Source organism: Suricata suricatta, chromosome 15 (assembly GCF_006229205.1).
Source record: "Suricata suricatta isolate VVHF042 chromosome 15, meerkat_22Aug2017_6uvM2_HiC, whole genome shotgun sequence".
In the NCBI taxonomy this organism is placed as follows: domain Eukaryota; kingdom Metazoa; phylum Chordata; class Mammalia; order Carnivora; family Herpestidae; genus Suricata; species Suricata suricatta.
The window spans coordinates 69,768,954-69,788,476 of record NC_043714.1 but is presented as its reverse complement, the minus strand read 5'-3'; the positions used below and the strand labels follow the sequence as shown (position 1 = coordinate 69,788,476).

General features: G+C 43.0%; 1 protein-coding gene and 1 long non-coding RNA gene across 3 annotated transcripts in view; both read left to right on the top strand.

The window, feature by feature from the left end:
* Nucleotides 1-19,523, top strand: part of LRRC6 (leucine rich repeat containing 6) — a 74,297-nt gene that overhangs the window by 15,534 nt on the left and 39,240 nt on the right. For both annotated transcript variants that reach the window (XM_029923914.1, XM_029923912.1), the window contains 3 exons: nt 8,936-9,108; nt 12,381-12,583; nt 18,702-18,893. In XM_029923914.1, the coding sequence (XP_029779774.1) occupies nt 8,936-9,108; nt 12,381-12,583; nt 18,702-18,893 (568 nt within the window). The remainder of the gene's footprint in view (nt 1-8,935; nt 9,109-12,380; nt 12,584-18,701; nt 18,894-19,523) is intronic.
* Nucleotides 1,040-2,723, top strand: LOC115279360. The gene is made up of 2 exons (XR_003903387.1): nt 1,040-1,116; nt 2,539-2,723. It is a non-coding gene; the product is annotated as an uncharacterized LOC115279360 (long non-coding RNA).

The following is a 19,523-nucleotide window of genomic DNA, read 5'->3' as shown; positions in this document are numbered from 1 at the left end:
GGCAGGGAGAGAGGGAGAGGGAGAGAGAGCGAGCGAGCGAGCTGGGGAGGGGCAGGGAGAGAGGGAGGGAGAGAGCGAGCGAGCAGGGAGGGGCAGGGAGTGAGAGAGAGAGCGAGCGAGCAGGGAGGGGCGGGGAGAGAGAGAGAGAAAGAGAGTGAGCAGGGAGGGGCAGGGAGAGAGGGAGGGAGAGAGCGAGCGAGCTGGGGAGGGGCAGGGAGAGAGGGAGGGAGAGAGCGAGCAGGGAGGGGCAGGGAGAGAGGGGGAGGGAGAAATCGCAAGCAGTCTCTATGTTTCCAGCACAGAGCCCGATATGGGTCTTGAACTTACAAACTGTGAGATCATGACCTGAGCTGAAACCAAGAGTCTGACACTTAACTGACTGAGCCACCCAGGCATCCCAATAAGCAATCTTTTAAAAAAAAAAAAAAAACAGGCATTTTTATCAAATAATTTTTTTAATTATTTGCATCTCTCTTATTGAGTACTCATATAGCCCTTCAGATTTTTATATAGTATTTATATTTATTACTACTTTGTATTTTTGGTTATTTTTATTTTGATTTATCTTCTTTGGGCACTGTTATTCATTTCAGATGTTAGTGCTTCGTTTATGTGTGCTATGAATATTTTCTCTCGAGCCAACTGCTTTTCCCTTGTTCCGTTTATTATGCTGTGTCATTCGGAAGTATTACGTTTTAATATACTCAACTTTATCGATCTTTTTCTTTATAGTTTCTGAATACAAATACATTCTACATTAAGTTCTAGTTTTAATGGTTGTATTTTTACATTTAATATCTCTAGTGCATCTCAAATTTATCATAAAAAGGATATTTTTTGGATAAAGAATATGTGATATAACATATACATGTATACACAATGGATTATTATTTAGTCATAAAAGAGAATGGAATCTTGCCATTTATGACGACATGCATGGACCTCAAAACCATTATGCTAAGTGAAATAAGTCAGACAAATACCATATGATCTCCTTTATATGTGAGATCTAAGTAACAAAACAAAATAAAACAAGACAGCAAGCTCAGAGATGCACAGAACAGAAGCTTTGGTGGGGGTGGGTGGAACAGGCAAAGAGATGAAGGGAGCCAAGAGGTACAAACTTTAAAATTATAAAATAATTCTCCGTTTCCACGGGTCTCTGTCTGGTTTGGGAATCAAGGTAATGCTGGCTTCTTAGAATGAGTCTGGAAGCTTTCCTTCTGTGTCTGTTTTTTGGAACAGCTTGAGAAGAAGAGGTATGAACTCTGCTTTATGGCTGGTAGAATTCCCCTGGGAATCCATCCGTTCCAGGACTCTTACTTGTTGGAAGATTTTCGATAATGGTTTCAATGTCTTCCCTGGTTATGGGTCTGTTCAAATTTTCTATTTCTTCCCATTTGAGTTTTGGTAGTGTGTGGGTATCTAGGATTTGTCCATTTCTTCCATGTTGTCCAGTTTGTGGCATATAATTTTTCATAGCAGTCTCTTATAATTGTTTGTATTTCTGTGGTGTCGGTTGTGATCTCTCCTCTTTCATTCATGATCTTATCTATTTGGATCCTGTCTCTTTTCTTTTTGAGAAGTCTGGCTTGGAGTTTATCAATTTTGTTTATTTTTCAAAGAACCAGCTCTTAGGATCATTGATCTGTTCTACTGTTTTTTTTGGATTCCATATTGTTTAATTCTGTTCTAATCTTTATTATTTCTCTTCTGCTGGCTTTGGGCTTTCTTTGCTGCTCTGTTTCCAGTTCCTTTGGGATTTTTCTTGTTTCTTGAGATAGGCCTGGATTGCAGTGTGTTTTCCTCTTAGGACTGCTTTTGCTGCATCCCAAAGGGTTTGGATTGTCATGTTTTCATTTTCATTTGCTTCCATATATTTTTAAACTTCTTCTTTAATTGCCTGGGTGACCCATCCATTCTTTAGTGGGGTGTTCTTTAACCTCCATGCATTTGGAGGCTGTCCGGACTTTTTCTTATGGTTGATTTCAAGTTTCATAGCATTGTGATTTGAAAATATGCATCATGTGATCTCAATTCTTTTATATTTATTGAGGCTGTTTTGTGACCCAGTATGTGATCTGTCTTGGAGAATGTCGCATGTGCACTCCAGAAGAAAGTCAGTCAGAAAGACAGATACCATATATTTTCACTTGAGGAACTTGAGAAACTTAATAGAAGACCATGGGGGAAGGGAAGGGGAAAAATTAGTTTCAAACAAAGAGGGAGGCGAAGCAGAAGAGACTTTTAAATACAGAAAACAAACTGAGGGTTGATGGAGGGGGCAAGGAGAGGGGAAAATGGGTGATGGGCATCGAGGAGGGCACTTGTTGGGATGAGCACTGGGTGTTTTGTGTAAGTGATTAATCATGGGAGTCTACTCCCAAAGCCAAGAGCACACTACACACACTGTGTGTTAACTAACTTGACAATAAATTACATTAAAAAAACTATAAACTAAATAAATCATGAGCATGTAATGCACCGTATGGCGACTGTAATTAATAATGCTGTGCTTCATATTTGAAAATCTTTAAGAAAGAAGATCCTACAAGTTCTCATCACAAAGAAGGAAATTCTGTAACTGTGTAAGATGATGGATGCTAACTGGACTGCTCATTTCACATACAGACCAATACCAAATCACCATTTGTACACTTGAAACTAATATAATGGTGTACGTTCATTATACGTCAATGAAAAATTAAAGAAAATAAGATGAATGTGGAAAGTTGTATTTTTTCCTCAGAATGTCTCTTAATTGAAATACTTGAATCATTTATTAATCGCTATATGATTCACATGCCATTAAACTCACCCTTTTAAATTATACAATTCAGTGGTTTTTAGTATAGCTACAAGGTTGTACACGCAGCATCACTATCCAATTCCAGAACATTCCATCACCCCATATGAAAATCTGTATCCACTGGCATTCAGTCGTCATTCACTCCATGCCTTGGCCCCTGATCTACTATTCACCCTCATAGATTTCCCTGTTCTGAGCACTTCGTGTAAGCGGTTTTGCATGGTATGTGGTCCTTTGGGTCTGCAGCACGTTCACAGGATTTATCCACACGTGGCAGATGTCAGGACTTCCTTCATTTTTGTGGTCGAGTAACATTCCATTGTGTGGGTCCACAGCATTTTGTTTGCCCAGTTATTAGTTGATGGATGTTTGAGTTGTTTTGGCTTTTTGGTTATAAATAAAGTTGCAATGATCATTAACATACAAGCTTTTGCATAAACATGATTTTTTGTTTTTTTTATTAAAAAAAATTAAGGTTTATTTTTGGGAGAGAGAGTGGAGGAAGGGCAGAGAGAGAGGGAAAGGTACAGAACCCAAAGTAGGCTTCTTTCTCTGAGCAGTCAGCACAGAGCCTGATGAGGCACTGGAACTTGGGAACCACAGGATTGTGACCTGAGCTGAAGTCGGTGCTCAACCAACTGAGCCACTCAGGTGCCCTTAATTTCTTTTAATGTTTATTTATTTTTGAGAGAGAGAGAGAATACATGGGAGAGGGGCAGAGAGAGAGAGTGAGACACAGAATCCAAAGCCATCTCCAGGCTCTGAGCTGTCAGTGCAGAGCTTGATGCAGGGCTTGAACTCATGAGCCGTGACATCATGACCTCAGCTGAAGTCAGCCAGAGCCACCCAGCTGCCCCATAAACATATGTTTTTAATTCGTTTAGTATATACCCAGGGAGTTGCTGGGTCCTGTGGTAACTCTCCGTTTAACTTTTTTGGGAACTGCCAAACTATTTTTTAAAGTAGTTGCACCATTTTACATTCCCAGCAACAATTTCTGAATGTTCCAACTTCTCAACATCCTAGTGAACACTTGTTATTTTCTGTTTTTATTTTTTTATAATTTTATTGGAGTCATCCTGATGGATATGAAGTGGTATCTCACCCTGGTTCTGATTTACATTTACCTAATGACTGATGAACCTGGACATTTGTGAATCTTATTTGGAGAAATGTTTATTCAGAACATTTTGCCCATTTTCTAATTAGGCTATTTGTCATTTTATTGTTGTGTTGTAATAGGGGCTAGTATATATTTTGGATACCAGTATCTGGTCGATATGTGATTTGTAGATATATTTTTTTCATTTTGAGGGTTTTCTTCTTAACTTTCTTGAAGGTGTTCTTTGGAGCACAATCTTTTTGTTAATAGCTGTATTGAGGTCTAATTGGTATGCAAAACCTGCAGACATGTAATGAGCAATTTGTTGAGTTTGGATATGTTCACATACCCGTGAAACCATCAGCACAATCAAGGCAGTAGACACATCCACCCTCTCTTTTTTCTCTCCTCTCCCCTAGAACTTCTTCAAAATGGATTTGGTTGACCCACCACGCCCCTTACCCCATCATCCTCATTTAAACCTCTTTGTCTTGTTATTCCACATTCTGGGAGGTTTCTTGTTTCGCTTTGCAGGCTTCTATTTTGTGCTTGTATTTATTTTTTAATGACTGGTAACGCTTGGTGTCTGTTCATAATCTCAAAGGATTCGGCTGATCAAGTGGCCGGAGCGGGCTCCTTCTGCGGGGATGGGGGTCTGTTTCCACACCTGGCCTCTCGAGGGCCGGCAGGGCTGCGGTGGGCGGGGTGTGCGTGGGCAGGGCAGCCGCCTGGCAGGTCTTCGGCTGGAGCACCGGGGCGTGGAGGAGAGTCAGGCAGCTCTCCCCACCCCACTCCCATCTGCCAGGAGCCAAAATTAGGAGGACTTGACTTAGGGGATGGTAGATTTTAGCCTGTTTGCCTCCTAAGTGTAGAAATGGGTATTTCGGTGACTATCAAGGTTACATATCAACAAGGACCTAAGTAGTCATCATACGTTCTTAATTCTCATCCTCAAAACCTGAGCTATCATCACTATCAAAGGCCCCAAAGCCATCTTCAGTGCCAGAACTGGGAAGACTCTTTCCAGCACGGGCGTTTTTCTGTGTTAGAAACGGAGCCATCATTCTCCCCCAGCTGTCTCTCTACAGCCCCATTCCACGTTCTCATGTGAACAAGTGGAATAAATTTAGTCTGTATGCGTGTTTTGTGGTAGTCAGACGGCAGTCTGTAATGGCAGAGAAATAATAAAAACGCTCACTTAGTCGGCTTGTCCAAGGCTTGTTTTTGTTCAAGTATCTTAAAGGACGTGGAGAGTTGTTTTCCGGTATGTTTTGCACACGCGCCACTAGAGGGCAGCATCGTCACTATTGTCTTGTTGAGCTTCAGGACCAGTGGCCTACAGCCCACACAGGGACACTTCCTCCTTGGGAGCGCCACCTTGCAGCTCTAGGAGGGAGGCAGTGGGTGCAGGCGGGATTGAGGAGAGGCTTGGGGGGATGGGCCGTAGGGAAGGAGGGTGCATCATATTGCCTGGCAAATGGGCACTTTTTGCTTAATTTTAAAGGTTTGAGGTAAGAGAGGAGAAAGATGGATATACAGACTGAGCCACCTACTTGAGTAAATTCCAGCATAATTTTACACATAAGACGGATGCCTGCTTGTTCATTTTTATGTTTTTGCCGGATGGCAAGACTTAGCATACCTGTGTCCTGTTGTGGATTCACAGAGATATGATAGATACGTTGTTTTTTTCCATCCCTCTTCCTGACCTTAACCTTGAAGGAGAGGTGGGGCTTTCTAATAGTGTGAGCTTTCCCTCTTCGGAGGTCAACGTGGTCGATTTCAATGAACTTCTCAGCCCCATGAGCCCCTGAGGTGGATCTTGCAAGAGCAGGAGATGGAGCGTGGGACCCAGCTGCAGGAAGGAGTGTGCCTGACTCCAAAGAAAAGGCTTTCTCAAGCCCGGCTAGTTCAGCAAGAACTGCTCCTTAGAATGGTGGATGTGGTTTAACTTCTTATGGGTAGGCCAAGTAGAAAAACAATGAAGATTTGTCACCTTAAAAAACATAATGAACATTCGGAGGGTCTTCATGGACAAAATTACAATAAAATAAAAAACATATACATTTCTGAGCTTGTAGGGAGTCTTTCAGATGTCATCCTTGCCTTCTTTTTGGCCTTCCTTCCTGTTTTCAAGATAGGAAGATGATTTAGGAAATATGCCATGTCGCATGCACATAAGCATAAGGATCGGCATGGGACTGTTGGCCAGAGGATTCCAGCGACAAGAAGCAGGGGGGGCAGTGTGGCTGTTGAGATCTCCAGGGCTGGTGACTGATGAAATGGAGGGGACAAGGGAACAACGTAGGTTAGCACTCAGGTTAACTCTGGCTTGACTCTTGGCAGCAAACTCACATCTGACGCCAAAATGGCGATGACGTTAATGGGGTTTAGACATCAAGGAGGCTGGAAAGCTGTCTGGAGGAGTGGAGAGTGAGAGAAATATGGAGAATTCACTTTTAGACTTATTGAGTAGGGTGTGTCTTACAGGCATTTGGAAATAGGAGTGTGACATTCAGGTGGATGGTCAGGTATCAATTTATTGCTTGGGACTCATCAGAACTTGGGGTTGGTTAAACCAAGGAATGCAACTATTGTCATCAAGAGAATCATGAGGAGAGAAAATGGTCAAGGATGGAATCTGGGCTCTATTACCATTGTTGGAGTGGAAAAGCCTGTAATGGGGATCAAGAGGAATAAACAACGTTATAAAAGAGAACAAGAGAGAGTTGTATCACTCTTTCCAAGACAGATGAAACATTTCAGAGAGAATTCATGGTCGAGTGAGAGATGCACCTGATGTGATGAGCACCAGGCGATAAATGGAATTGTTGAATCACTCTATTGCACACCTGAAACTAATATAGCGCTGTGCCTTAACTAACTGGAATTTAAATTTTAAACAAATAAATAAAGATGAAGAGGAAATCTTTAAAAAAAATGTTTAGAGGAGAGAATGCATCATTAATCATGCTATATTAATTAGCAGACTGTTCTGGTGACGTAAGGAATTGAGGGGCTCTGTTAATTTTGTCAACATGACACTCCTTGGTCCCCTTAGAGGAACAAGCCTGGTAGAATGTTGGGTACAGAAGCCAGGAACAATGGTCCGAACACTGAATGGGAATTGAAAAAGAAGAACCAGTGCATATTGACGTTGGCTGGTTTATGGTGTGACAGTGGGCATTGCCTACTTCTGGTTCTGTCTACTTCTCCAGATTTACTTCTTGGTGCCTTTGCAGCAAGTACCTTCTCTTCCTGGAACGCCCATCTTTTTCTCCTTTCTCCACATTAGACATATGCTTGAGGTGAAACGCCATGGATTTTTTTTAACTACTTTATCCTGAAGACCTGGCTCAGTAAGTTGGTCTTAGCAGGTACCCAGTAACTCCTGGATGAACGGATGGATCAATGGATGGATGAGTGGAGGGTGAGCTCCTACATCCGTCTGGAAGCACGGAGCTCGAAGTACCTCATTTGGAAGCTTCTGGTTTGGGATATGATAGATAGGAGGAAAACATGGACTTCTGGACAAGGTGGAGCCAGGCACTAGCATCGAGAAAGGATAAGGAAGAGAGAACACTAGCGTTGAATGAAATTGGCTCTATCATATGGTTTTCAGCGATGAGGAAAATCTTGCCGAAATTGACGCGGTTGCAGAGCTGTGAGCCAATCTGAATCAAGATCACACTGGTGAGCTTATTACAGGATATTAGGAACTAGAGTTTACCCGCAGTCAGGTAGCCACAGAACAATAGCCAAAAACCAGGATATAACCAGAAAGCATATGGGAGGGGTAGAGCCTGCAGATGTTTGAAGAGATGGGTGCAGAACTAGGTGCGGCTGGGGGCTCTCTATGTATTGAAGCTGCAAAATCCACCATGTCGATGCAACCAGCATGACAGCAATCCGGCCACAGGGGAGACGCCGTCGGCTGCACCCAGCCCTCAGAGTCTGCTGGGAGAGCCAGGTCAACTCTTCCTAAGACCACAGCAAGAAACTGCAAGAACGCTGTCCTCATAGGAGAGCAAACATCCTTCCTCTCCCATAGGCACATTGTTCAGGATAATCCTAAGAGTGCCCATTGGGTTTCTTCTCATCCTCACTGACATTTACCGAAGCTAAGTGGCAGGTGCTGTGCTAAGTACTTACCACAAATCATATTGTCCTCACAGCATCACTGGAATGGATACGATGCCATTATAATACTGCGGATGTGAAGGCTGAGGCTTGTAACTCACCCTGCCTGACACAGCAAGGATGTGACCGAGCTGGGACTTGAACTCTATCTGCCCAATTCCACAGGCTGCGTTTCTAACTACCAAGTTCCCATGGAATTTGAGTGAAGGTTGTTGCTTCAGATTTCCGTAGCATCTGGCCGTCCCTCTAATGAAGGTGGACGGGACAGATTTTCGACAAGCCCCGTTTCAGTGACTCCCCCCTTTCTCTGGACCAAACTCTTCTTTACCTTTGTTGGTACCTTCAGCGCAGCTCTTGGTGGCCTTGGAGCCATTCTGTCTCTTCAGTGTGACTTTGTGAACCCTAATGCTGATGCCTGGGTTTTATGAATCGCCTTTCCTTTCGGGGAACCCTCCCGCCATCACCCCTCCTGGCGAGATGGGGCCTGCCTACCTGGCAGAATTCTCAGCACAGACTGCTGGTGTCCCTTCTGGAGGGAGCTTTGTCCCGACATTGGGCGCATCACAGCAGCAGCCGGTACGTGGTTTTCTTCACACCACGTGGTGGCCAGAGACGCATGTCAACCAGCCCAGGGCTCGCAGATCTGAGCAGGGAAAGTGATCTGCCCTGGCCAAAGGGACTAAGGGGGAATGCAGATTGAGAAATGAGTTAGAGCTAACCCTGTGAGCTGACATTTCTGAAAACACACTTGTTGGTTTATGCAGTTAATCAGCGGACTTAAAATATTCCAACCGTTGTCTCTGCTATGAGCTGTTACATACATTTTATTACCAGTGTGTGTGGTTTTTTTTTTGGCTTTGTTTTCTCTTCACTTCTTTCAACAGGATGTGAAGGGCTGACAAAACTTGACTTGACCGTAAATTTCATTGGAGAGCTGAGCAGCGTTAAAACCCTTCAGCACAACATACACCTGAAGGAGCTCTTTCTCATGGGGAACCCGTGCGCGGACTTTGACGGCTACAGGCAGTTCGTGGTGGCAACTCTGCAACAGTTAAAGGTATGCTTATTTTATTATTTTTATTATTTTTTAATGTTTATTTATTTTTGAGACAGATCGTGAGCGGGGGAGGGGCAGAGAGAGAGGGAGACGCAGAATCTGAAACAGGCTCCAGGCTCTGAGCTGTCAGCACAGAGCCCAATGTGGGACTCGGGAACCCACATACCATGAGATCATGACCTGAGCTGAAGTCAGAAGCTTAACCGACTGAGCCACTCAGGTGCCCCAAGATATGCTTATTTTAATGATGCAGAAACCTCAGAGGAAGGAAAAAAGGCAACTGCAGTGATGCCTGATTTACTCACAGCATTGTCGGGGAACGTGTAGTTTTAGAGAAGGGAAAATTCCAGAAAATCAAAACTAATCCTTTGACTTATGGACACTTTAAAGTTGTCTTAATAGCTTTAATAAACTCCTGAAAAATAAGTTAAATACATTTCTCCTTTCAGAAACCAATAGAGCTTAACGGAACTTTTTTTTTATGTCTATGTGTTTATTTTGAGAGAGACGGAGAGAGTGCATACGAGTGGGGGAGGGGCAGAGAGAGAGGGGAAAGAGATAGAGAATCCCAAGCAGGTTCCCCACAGTCAGTATACAGCCTGATGCAGGGTCGGGCTCAACCTCTTGAACCGTGACATCCTATCCTGACCTGAGCTGAAACGAAGAATCAGCCACTGAAGCCACTGAGCCCCCCGGGCGTCCCTGAACTGTTTATTGATGAATGCAAAGTATAATCACGGCGGGCATTCATCATTACCCACAGCAGACTGAAAAGAGTTTTGGGGAAGACTAGAACTACATATCTTTGTGTTACTCTGTCTCCAGCTACTGTGCTTTTGTAATTATTTTCTTTCTTTCATTGCTTTCTCTTAACACATTCCCTGTGTTAGCGGTTCTCAGACCTCGCTATGCTTGGAATACTTGGGTGGTGTTTGTAGGTCTGATGAGGCATCCAGGATTTCTCATTTCTAATAAACCCCCAGCACTGATGCTGCTGGTCCAGGGACCTCCTCTGAGAACCGCTCCCCGAAGTGGCTAATCACTCACTTATCTTGTATCTCCCCTAACCAATATTTTTGGAACCTGGAGAAAAAATAGATGGCTTCTCGAGAAATCCTATACCTGAGTTTATTAAACCAGTTATGTTAACTTTCATGTAGTTCCAAGAGTGTCTGACGTGCGTGTGGTCCCGTGCTTCTGCACTGGCTTCACGGTAGGCATTTTCTTCTATTCTCAGAGGACATTTGTTTTTATATTTTATTTTATTTTATTATTTTTTTTAATGTTTCTTAAAATTTATTTTTGAGAGACAGTACACAGCAGGGGAGGGTCAGAGAGAGAGGGAGACACAGAATCTGAAGCAGGCTCCAGGCTCCTAGCTAGCTGTCAGCACAGAGCCCGACGCGGGGCTCGAACCCACGAACCGTGAGATCATGACCTGAGCCGAGGCCGGACGCTCAACTGACTGAGCCCCCCAGGCGCCCCGGACATTTGTTTTTAAACCACCGTGTTCTGCATGGTCGAGATCGCTGGAGTAATGGAACACATTTCTTCCAATGTGAAATTTTTTTTGATTAAGAGAATGAGTGACTCAGGTAATTGAATCTAGAATATATATTTAGAATAAGAGGATAAATTAGCTCAAATGAAACCCAGGCCGATCTTCATTAACCAATGATGTACTAACAAAATGAACTGATGAGAACCAGAATACCAGAGAAACACACCCTGGAGCGTGACTCTGAGCCGTGTCCCTGGATGGGCGCAGGGGCCAGCCAGCCAAGCCCCGTGTTGCTGCCGTGGCCTTGGGGCACGACCTCTTGTCCACGGCAGCCACGTGAGTCCTTGGGTCCAAAATGTATTTTAAGTTCTTTTTTCAAATATCAACATTGTAATTTTGAGTTGTGATTTTACTGATCCTGATAATTTTTTAAATTTACATTTTACCCAATATTCATGTGTTTTTCCTTTCGCATTAGTTTCCCATTGCTGTGGCAGTGAATCACCACAAACGTGGTGGCTTAAAGCAACAGGTTTATGCTCCTACATTCCTGGAGCCGGAAGTCTAAGGTTCAGGTGTTGGCAAGACTGGTTCCTTCTGCCGTCCCTCCAGGGAGGACTCCTTCCCTGCCTTTTGAATTTGTGGCCCCTCCCTCCATCCACAAAGCCAGCATTGGTGCTTCTTTTAATCTCTCCCTGACTCTGACCTTGACTGTCTTCTCCTGCTCCTCCTCCTCCTTCTTATTTAATATCTCTTAAAGGTCTGAGGGTTGATTATGTGATTTTTAGAGCGAGTGAGCGGGGAGAGGGAGAGAGAGAGAGAATCCCAGGCTTGGGGCTCAACTTGGGGCTCGAGCTCACAAACTGAGAGATCATGACCTAAGATGAAATCAAGAGTCAGACGCTTAACAGGCTAAGCCACCCCGGTGCCCCCGTGACCCTGACACTTCTGCCTTCTTTTCCTTATGAGGACCCTTGTGGTTCTGCCAGGCCCATCCAAATAACCTAGGACAATCTCTCCATCTTAAAATCCTTCACTTAGTCACATCTACAAAAAGGCCCTTTTTCCATGGTAGGTAACATTCACCGGGATTAGGAGGTGAACATTCTTGAGGTGACATTATACTTCCTGTCACACATTTCTAAATGCCTTACCTCTTTTTGTAGAATGGGGCCGGGTCAATAAATAGGTATCTTTAAACTAGTAGCTTTGAAAGTTCACATTTTAATTGCTTTTATGTCAGTATTTCAGCTTGGAAAATCACTGTAAACATACCAGTGTAAACAGTGACCTTAACAATGGACGAGACACTGGGTGCATCTTGTCGAGGGTAGAAAATGGGCCCATTTGAATTAGAGCTCAATTCTGTCTAATATACAAGGCGCTTTTTTTTGTAGAGAGCATTTGCAGGGTGGCCTTGTTACACTTTGGAGCTCTGGTCTGACCCGAAGCTTTAATGTTCTTTATATACTGAGCAGGCATAAACTCAATATATTTTGAGACCTTGTCACCAATAATTGGTTTTAACAGACAACCTACTTATTATTTTACCCATAAAGATACTTTATAACTCTGTTAATTATATGAAATAAATGTTGATTTAGATCAAAGCTTCTGATGTTTCCCATTAATTACTTGCTTTTAATTCCACATCACTCTGATGCAGTATTTGTTATTTCTAAATTTACAATATTCCAATCAAAGTCAACGTGGGGCTGATTCAAATTGTGACTTTCGGATAACTGCACCGTGTCGGTTTTGTTCCTTCAAGTGGTTGGACGGCAAAGAAATAGAGCGTTCAGAGAGGATTCAGGCCTGGCAGAACTTCCCAGTGATTGAACAGCAAGTCAGAGAGCAAGAGGCAGCTTACTGCCTCAAAAGGGCCCAAGACAAGGAAGAGGCTCAGAGGAAACTTCGCGAAGAGGAGGAAAATGAGGCCAAGGAGAGAAGCCGCTCAGGCTCCGAGGGACAGAGGTGAGCAGACATCAGTGCCACCGTGTGTGCAAATTACCAGGGTTAACTTTCTGCTTAACTTTAGTTAAAAGCAGCATTTCTCTTCCCAAAGTGTTCACGGGATCATATTTCAGGTGACTGATCTGAAGAATAAATTGTGATGTGAATCTGGGGGGAAGAGCATGAACATCTCATTGTTTGTGACAATTCTCTGAGGCTTTCCTTCTGTCCCAGATTTAATTTGCATCTAAAATTACCCTCAGACAAATCTCTATAAGATGCACAGGAAAGATGAAGTCACAGGTGGACTTTGATTTATAAAGCAGGGATATTTCAGAAAAGTTAAATGTAAATCACATTATTGTAAATCAAATAATTTTGATTGCATCATAAAATATTCTGGTTTGTGAATTATATACTGAATACATTTTAATGTGATTAATAAGTCTCTAAATTGGTCTTTTTTTAATAAGCCAGCGTTTTTCACCCTTGTTTAAGCGAATTACAGACATAGTCAGTTGATTTGATTCCATATAGTAAAAGCTTTTAATAGTTTGAAAACAGAATCTCTTAATCTTGAGAAAATAATAATTATAAGATATTTCAGACATGCATCAATATTTTAAAAATCAATAGACACCGTAGTTCCACTCAGATTTAAGAAGTATCAATAGTTCGCATGTCTGCTCTAGATCTTTTTACAAAACATAAAAAGATAAAACATCACTGAGGGTCTCTCCCTTTCTCCTTTCTTCTTCAGTGGGTCTGACATCCTTAAGTTAAGCGCAGATTTGGTATATGTGATCCCATCCATCTTTTAAATATATTTGTGATGTAATTTTGCCTCCCTTGAACAAGAATGGCTGTGTGTGTGTGTGTGTGTGTGTGTTTAGTGCAAACAGTCTTTCTACGACTTTACATCAAAGTTATGTTGTTGAGATGTTGGCTTATAAAGACAGGTGGAACCGGCTCATTCATTCCAACTGTGTAATCACATTCCGTTGGATGAACAAATCACTGATTATCCCAGAGGTGACGTTCAAAATAGTTAACAGCTAGTGACTCATTGGCATTGACCAGTCAGGATGTGCACCGGCTCTAACACCCTGCATGGCCCTCGGAGCCAGTGCTAATGAAGACCAGCCCCGGTGTAGACTTCCCTCACTGGGTGGCCATTTGGGGTGTCTCCCCCCTTCCAGTTCTTTCAGACAGCGTTGCTCATGTCTCCTTGTGAAGGTATGGAAGTTTCTCTAGAGCATTCAGCAGTGACATTGCCACATCATCAACCAGGAACAGTTTTCGACTTTAAATTTGTTGCCCAATGGTTTTCTAAAATGCATTAATTTATAGTCCTATATCAACAGGGTAGGAGAGTTCCTGATCTTTGCCGATATTCGATAATATGATATTTTAAAACACGGACCAATCGAGTAATATTTTACTCCATTTGCATTCCTGGAATTGTTAGTGATTTTCAGTATCTCGGGTGCCTTCCTATATTTTTATTGGCTATTCAAATATCTTCTCTTCAGGCCCTCTGCCTATTTTAAATAAGTTAAGTTTTTTTTTTCTTATTGACTTACAGTTCGTCCATATTCTAGATACAGATTCTTTAGTGGTTATGTGCTTTGTAAATAAATAGTTTTTTCCAGCCTTTGACTTATCTTTAATTTTAATAAGTGCCTCTTCTTTATAGGATTAAAAAATAGTAAGTAATATAGTAAAGTTTAGTTTTGTATTTTTTCGGTCTCACTTATGAAATTTTTCCTTAGTGCAATTTTTCATCACTCCTGCGTCCTGTCTGCCTATGCGGAGCTAACCTTTGACTACAGTGGGTGGTAAGGTGCCGGTCATGCCCCATCTGGGTAGCTAATTGTCTGCTCTATTATGAAGGTGCTATTCTTCCCATCTATAGACCACCTTTTCCATGTACCCTTTATACACACACTTGTGTGTCCTCTTCTGGGCTCCCTAGACTGCTCCGTGGATGTACCTTCATGTGGTTTTTATATCTGTAGTTTTATGGTAAATCTTGATATTTGGTAGGAGATATTCCCATTTTTTTAAATTTATCTCAGCTGTTCTTAGCTCTTTACTTTTCTGTTAGAAGTTTACAATCTGCTATTCAAATTCCCTAAAAATCCCTAACGTAATTTTGATTGAAATTACATTCAATTTATATGTTAATTAGGGGAAAGTTGACATCTTCATGATTTTGATTCTTTCCTTGCTGAACTGTGGAATAGCTTTCTCTATTTATTTAGACCTTCTTCTGAGTCCTTCAGTAAGGTTTTATAATTTTCTCTATAAAGGCTTTCTTTTATTAGATTTATTTCTAAGTATCTTGTAGAATGGGATTTTTAAAATCCTCTTGTAATGGGTTCTTGCTAATGGATAAAGAGGCGAATGACTTCTGTATACTGATATTGTATTAAGCAATCTTGCTGACCTTTTTAAGAAGGTGCTGTAGTTAGTCTGTAGATGATCCTGTGTTTTCTATGTAGAAAAACATTTTTTTGGTATAAATGGCAACTTTAAAAAATTTTCCAATCCTTATGCCTCTGTTTTGTGATTTTCTTTATGGTGCCTGCTGTGGCCCCAGTGTAGGGTCTGGGAGCAGAAAGAATGAGGATCTGTATCTGGTTCTGACGTTAAAGATAATGCTTCCGATTTCTCATCAGTAAGTAAGGCATTTGCTGTGGAGTTTTGGTGGGAGAGTTAAGTACATTTCCTTTGATTCCAAGATGATGAAGAGCTCTTAACATCACAGATGCTGGATCTTATGAAATGCTTTTTTTGGCATCTATTGAGATAATCATGTTTATCTATTAATGTGTTGAATCACATTAACAGATACTCCAATATTAAGCCATCCTTGAATTTCCCGAAGAAACTCACTTTGTCCGTGACATATTTGTAATAGATTCCTGCATTCATTTTCCTAGTATTTTATTTATGATATTTAAACGTATGTTTGTAAGTGAGTTTATGCTGTAATATTCTTTTTCCCTTGCATTTTTTCCCAGCGTTTTGCATCAGAGTTATAATAGGCACATAATACGCGTTGGGGACCGTCTCCTGTCCCTGGTTCATACAAGGTGGCAGAGGTGTGTGCAGTGATCTGTTGTTTGCATTCGGCAGAAACGTCCGGCTGGGTTTCTCGCCGTGTTACTTCTCCACAGGCCTGGCTGGCTGGTCCGTCAGCCATCTCTCCCGTGACTGCATTGAGTCTATTTAGACAGAAACCCAGACATTCTGGGGGAAGGTCATCAAAATAGTGAATCATCGACTTAGCCAGAGAGGAGTCGGGAGCCACTCCCCTTTTAACAGTGCAAGAAGAAACACCGGAAAGATGTGGGGGGCTGCAAGAAGGGGAGACAGCACCCACCCCTTGACTAGAGGCAGCCTGCTTCCAGCCTGGAGAATCAAAACGGTGAGACGTGTCCTGGAACAGCCCACAGTAGGAGCTTCAGGAGGGTGGGCATTAATGGAATCAGCTCAGACCTCAGGCATCTGTCATGCAGGGATTTGTGAATACCCACGGGCCAAGTACACATGGTGGAAGGAACTGCACTTGGCCGTCTTTGAGAGGATACTGCCCCAGTGAGAGACTGTGGGGTGGACTGTAAGTGGCCGAAGAGGGGTTGTCACAAATGATCAGCTTGGTTGTATGTCGGTCACTCTGACAGGGAACAGCCTACCTGGAAGGCTATTGTAATGTCTCAGAGAACCAATAAATGTGCTCCCAAGACACAGCCAGTAACTGGGTGTCGGCCCTGGAAAGGGAGCCAGTTGCCGACGTGGAAGAGCATCAGTGTCAGATGCAATGTTTGCTCCTTCTCCCCATCCATTGTCCCAGGCCCAAATTTCTGAAGTCAGAGGGACCTGAAGAAGCCAGTGAGGTGGGATTCAGAGGGAAGGAGCAGATGAGCAAAGAGGGGTTGGCGTAGCCCCTGCCCCCTCCGCTTGCACAGCCCAGTCATGAGCTAGGTGAGGCGGGAGGGGTTTGGAGAGGGAAGGCAAGGACTTCAACTTGGATGTATGTGGAGTTTTATTTAAATTGTAGGCCTTTGGGTGGCTCAGTCAGCTGAGCATCAGACTTCTGATTTCAGCTCAGGTCATGATCCCAGGGTTGTGGGATGGAGTTTCGATCGGGCTCCACATTGAGCGTGGAGCCTGCTTGGGATTCTCTCTCTCTCCCTTTTCCTCTCTCCCCTGTTGCTTCCTCTCTGTATAAAATAAGATAAGATAAGATATAAAATTTAAAAATTGTAGGCCTCTAATACCTGAAAATGAGTGTTATCAGAGACAGGACTCTTCTGAAAGGGACCATAGGATGCGCTCTCGAGGGGGACGAGAGTCCTGCGGGCACAGATTTGAAGGAAGTGGCCAAGGAGCACGTTTGTTCATGTCCCAGTGACATCAGTCAGTCTGCTTCGTCACCCGGCTGCGCATGTTTCCACACATTTTGCCTTCGGAGACTTAAGTTATTTAGCTAATATTTCTATAGTTTTTCTTAAGTGCAGTTATGTTTATGTTTATTGTTTTTTACATTTTACAAAATATATAAGTGAACCAATTAGTCACTTTCTAGCAAAAAACAAATTCTTTTAATTTTTTTTAATGTTTATTTTTGAGAGACAGACAGAGTGTGAGCAGAGGAGGGGCAGAGGGAGAGGAAGACACAGAATCTGAAGCAGACTCCAGGCTCCAAGCTGTCAGCACAGAGCCTGACATGGGGCTTGAACCCACAAATTGTGAGATCATGACCTGAGCCGAAGTCAGATGCATAACTGACTGAACCACCCAGGCTCCCCGAAATCCAAATTCTTTTAACTGAAAATGGAACCAGTGATTTCAGTGATGGTTACCTAGACTGTGATAGAATATTATAGATCCCCTTAATAGATTGCCTTTTTAACACCATAGAGAACTGTAGCTATATGGCAAAGTATTCATTTTCAGCAATTTGCATTAGTTTGCTTATTAAACTATCTAGTTATCGTTTGTAATATGTAAAAAAAATGTAAGCAGAATCTTACTCTGTGTTCTATTTATTTTGGGTGTATCCCTTCAAAAAGTATCTTATCTGAAGGTCAACTAAATGAGCCTTTTGTGTTACCTCGGTTCAGTAACAACAACATAATCTAACATTCAATGAGCACTTCCTGCCGTGCTTGGTACTGAAGGCTTCGTGTGGATTTCTTCATGTAATGTCATTTCGAAATAAAGTGTAAGTTGCAGGGAGAGGTGAGGAATGCCGTTCCCCAGTGCTTACGATGTGAATGGTGTCATTTTGTGCTCTGCTAGAATAGGATCTCCTGAAAGTACTGTCATGGCCTTCTTGCCTCGGCTTGGGTGTCTAGTGCTGGGCACAAAGAAGATGCTCAGTAGATATTTCTTGAGCCCATGTTGAATGAATGTTGAACGTGTCATATACCCATTTGATGTCATGGAGCGACACCATCGAACTCTCTGATAACCCATAAAACATGAATAAAAAAAGAGAACACTGCACTGTTCCCATACAATGCTATGAAGTCAGAAGTTCTCCATCAAGGACCATACCAGGAAAGATCTCATATACCCCGCTGCAGAATTTTGGAGCTAGAGCATCAATACAGAACCTGGAACTACTATGGTCTCATTTGCCTGTTGGAAAGACTCCTCTGGGATCAGTGTGGAGGCAGGGGGCCGAGGGGGCCCAGACTGGAAGTGGGGTGACTGGGAAGGCCAGTGGTCCCTGAATTTGTCTGATCATCAGGACCTCTTGCCAACTGTCATAAAACAGAGATTCCTGGGCCCAGCCCTGCTCTCTGTTGAGTAGGCTTTCTGATGGCAATCCCGGCGTCTGTGCCCTGCGTAAGGCTCCTAGGTGATCACATCGGCCAGGCCTGGGAGCCTCCCACGGATCACTGCACTACGCCCCCGTGTGAGAGGATGAGGGCCTGTCCCATTTGGGGCAGTACATTCACCCAGCATGCCTTACGCTGGCTCTCTTTCAGACCCACCTTGTTACTCAGAGGTAAGAAGATGACATTAGACAAATGTGTAAGAGATTTAAGGGGCAGCTTTCAGGATGAAATGCAGACATCGAGCGCCAATCTGACACGCTCTGTGTCTGTTTGTTCTTTCCTAGCCCATTTTCAGTAGGGAATGATGACCACGTCCTGGCACCAGAAGGACAAGAAGGGGTATACAACCAAAAGAAATTCAAGGACAACGTGGATGACCTGGAGTTCTGGAACAAGCCTTCTTTGTTTACTCCTGAGTCTAGATTGGAAACCCTGAGGCACATGGAGAAACAACGGAAAGACCAAGAAAAATTAAGGTATTCCACAGTGACGCAATGCCCTCCTATGGACTGCATTTCCCCGGTCACACAGGGCGTGAGTCCTTCTCCGTGTTAAATCTTTGTCAGCCGTCACTTAATTGACTTCGCTTCTAAGTTCAGCTTCCTGTTGAATCGGGTCTGCTGACATCTGTGAAGATCAAACTGCCTTCTTTAGGATGTCATGAATTGTGGCATTTTACGGAGGGTTTGGTTTGGATGTCTAAGTTTTTAACAATTTTCAATGAATCAAGCAGTAGGGATGTCCCGGGTTGGAGAGACTAATTATCATGGCACCAAGCCAAAGGTCACTCTGTGGGACGAGTAAGTTCCTTTGTGTCTCGTAATTTGCAGAATTAGAAATCAGTCTCATCAGGCATGACACGTCCCCCGTACAACTCTCTTGGATATTCGACAGTATGCTTTCACTTCTGAAATTGTTTGGATGTAACTTGGCAATTTGTTAGAAGCTCAAATGCTTAGGCTCTTATTGTCAGAGAAGCTTTTTAAAAGCTAGGCTCGGTGTCATCCCATTTCTTGTCATTGCTCAAGGCTAGTCTGTAAAATGTATCACTCACAGAAATGCTCACTCTGACACGCTGTCACCTGCACGGCAGCCGCAGGAGCGAA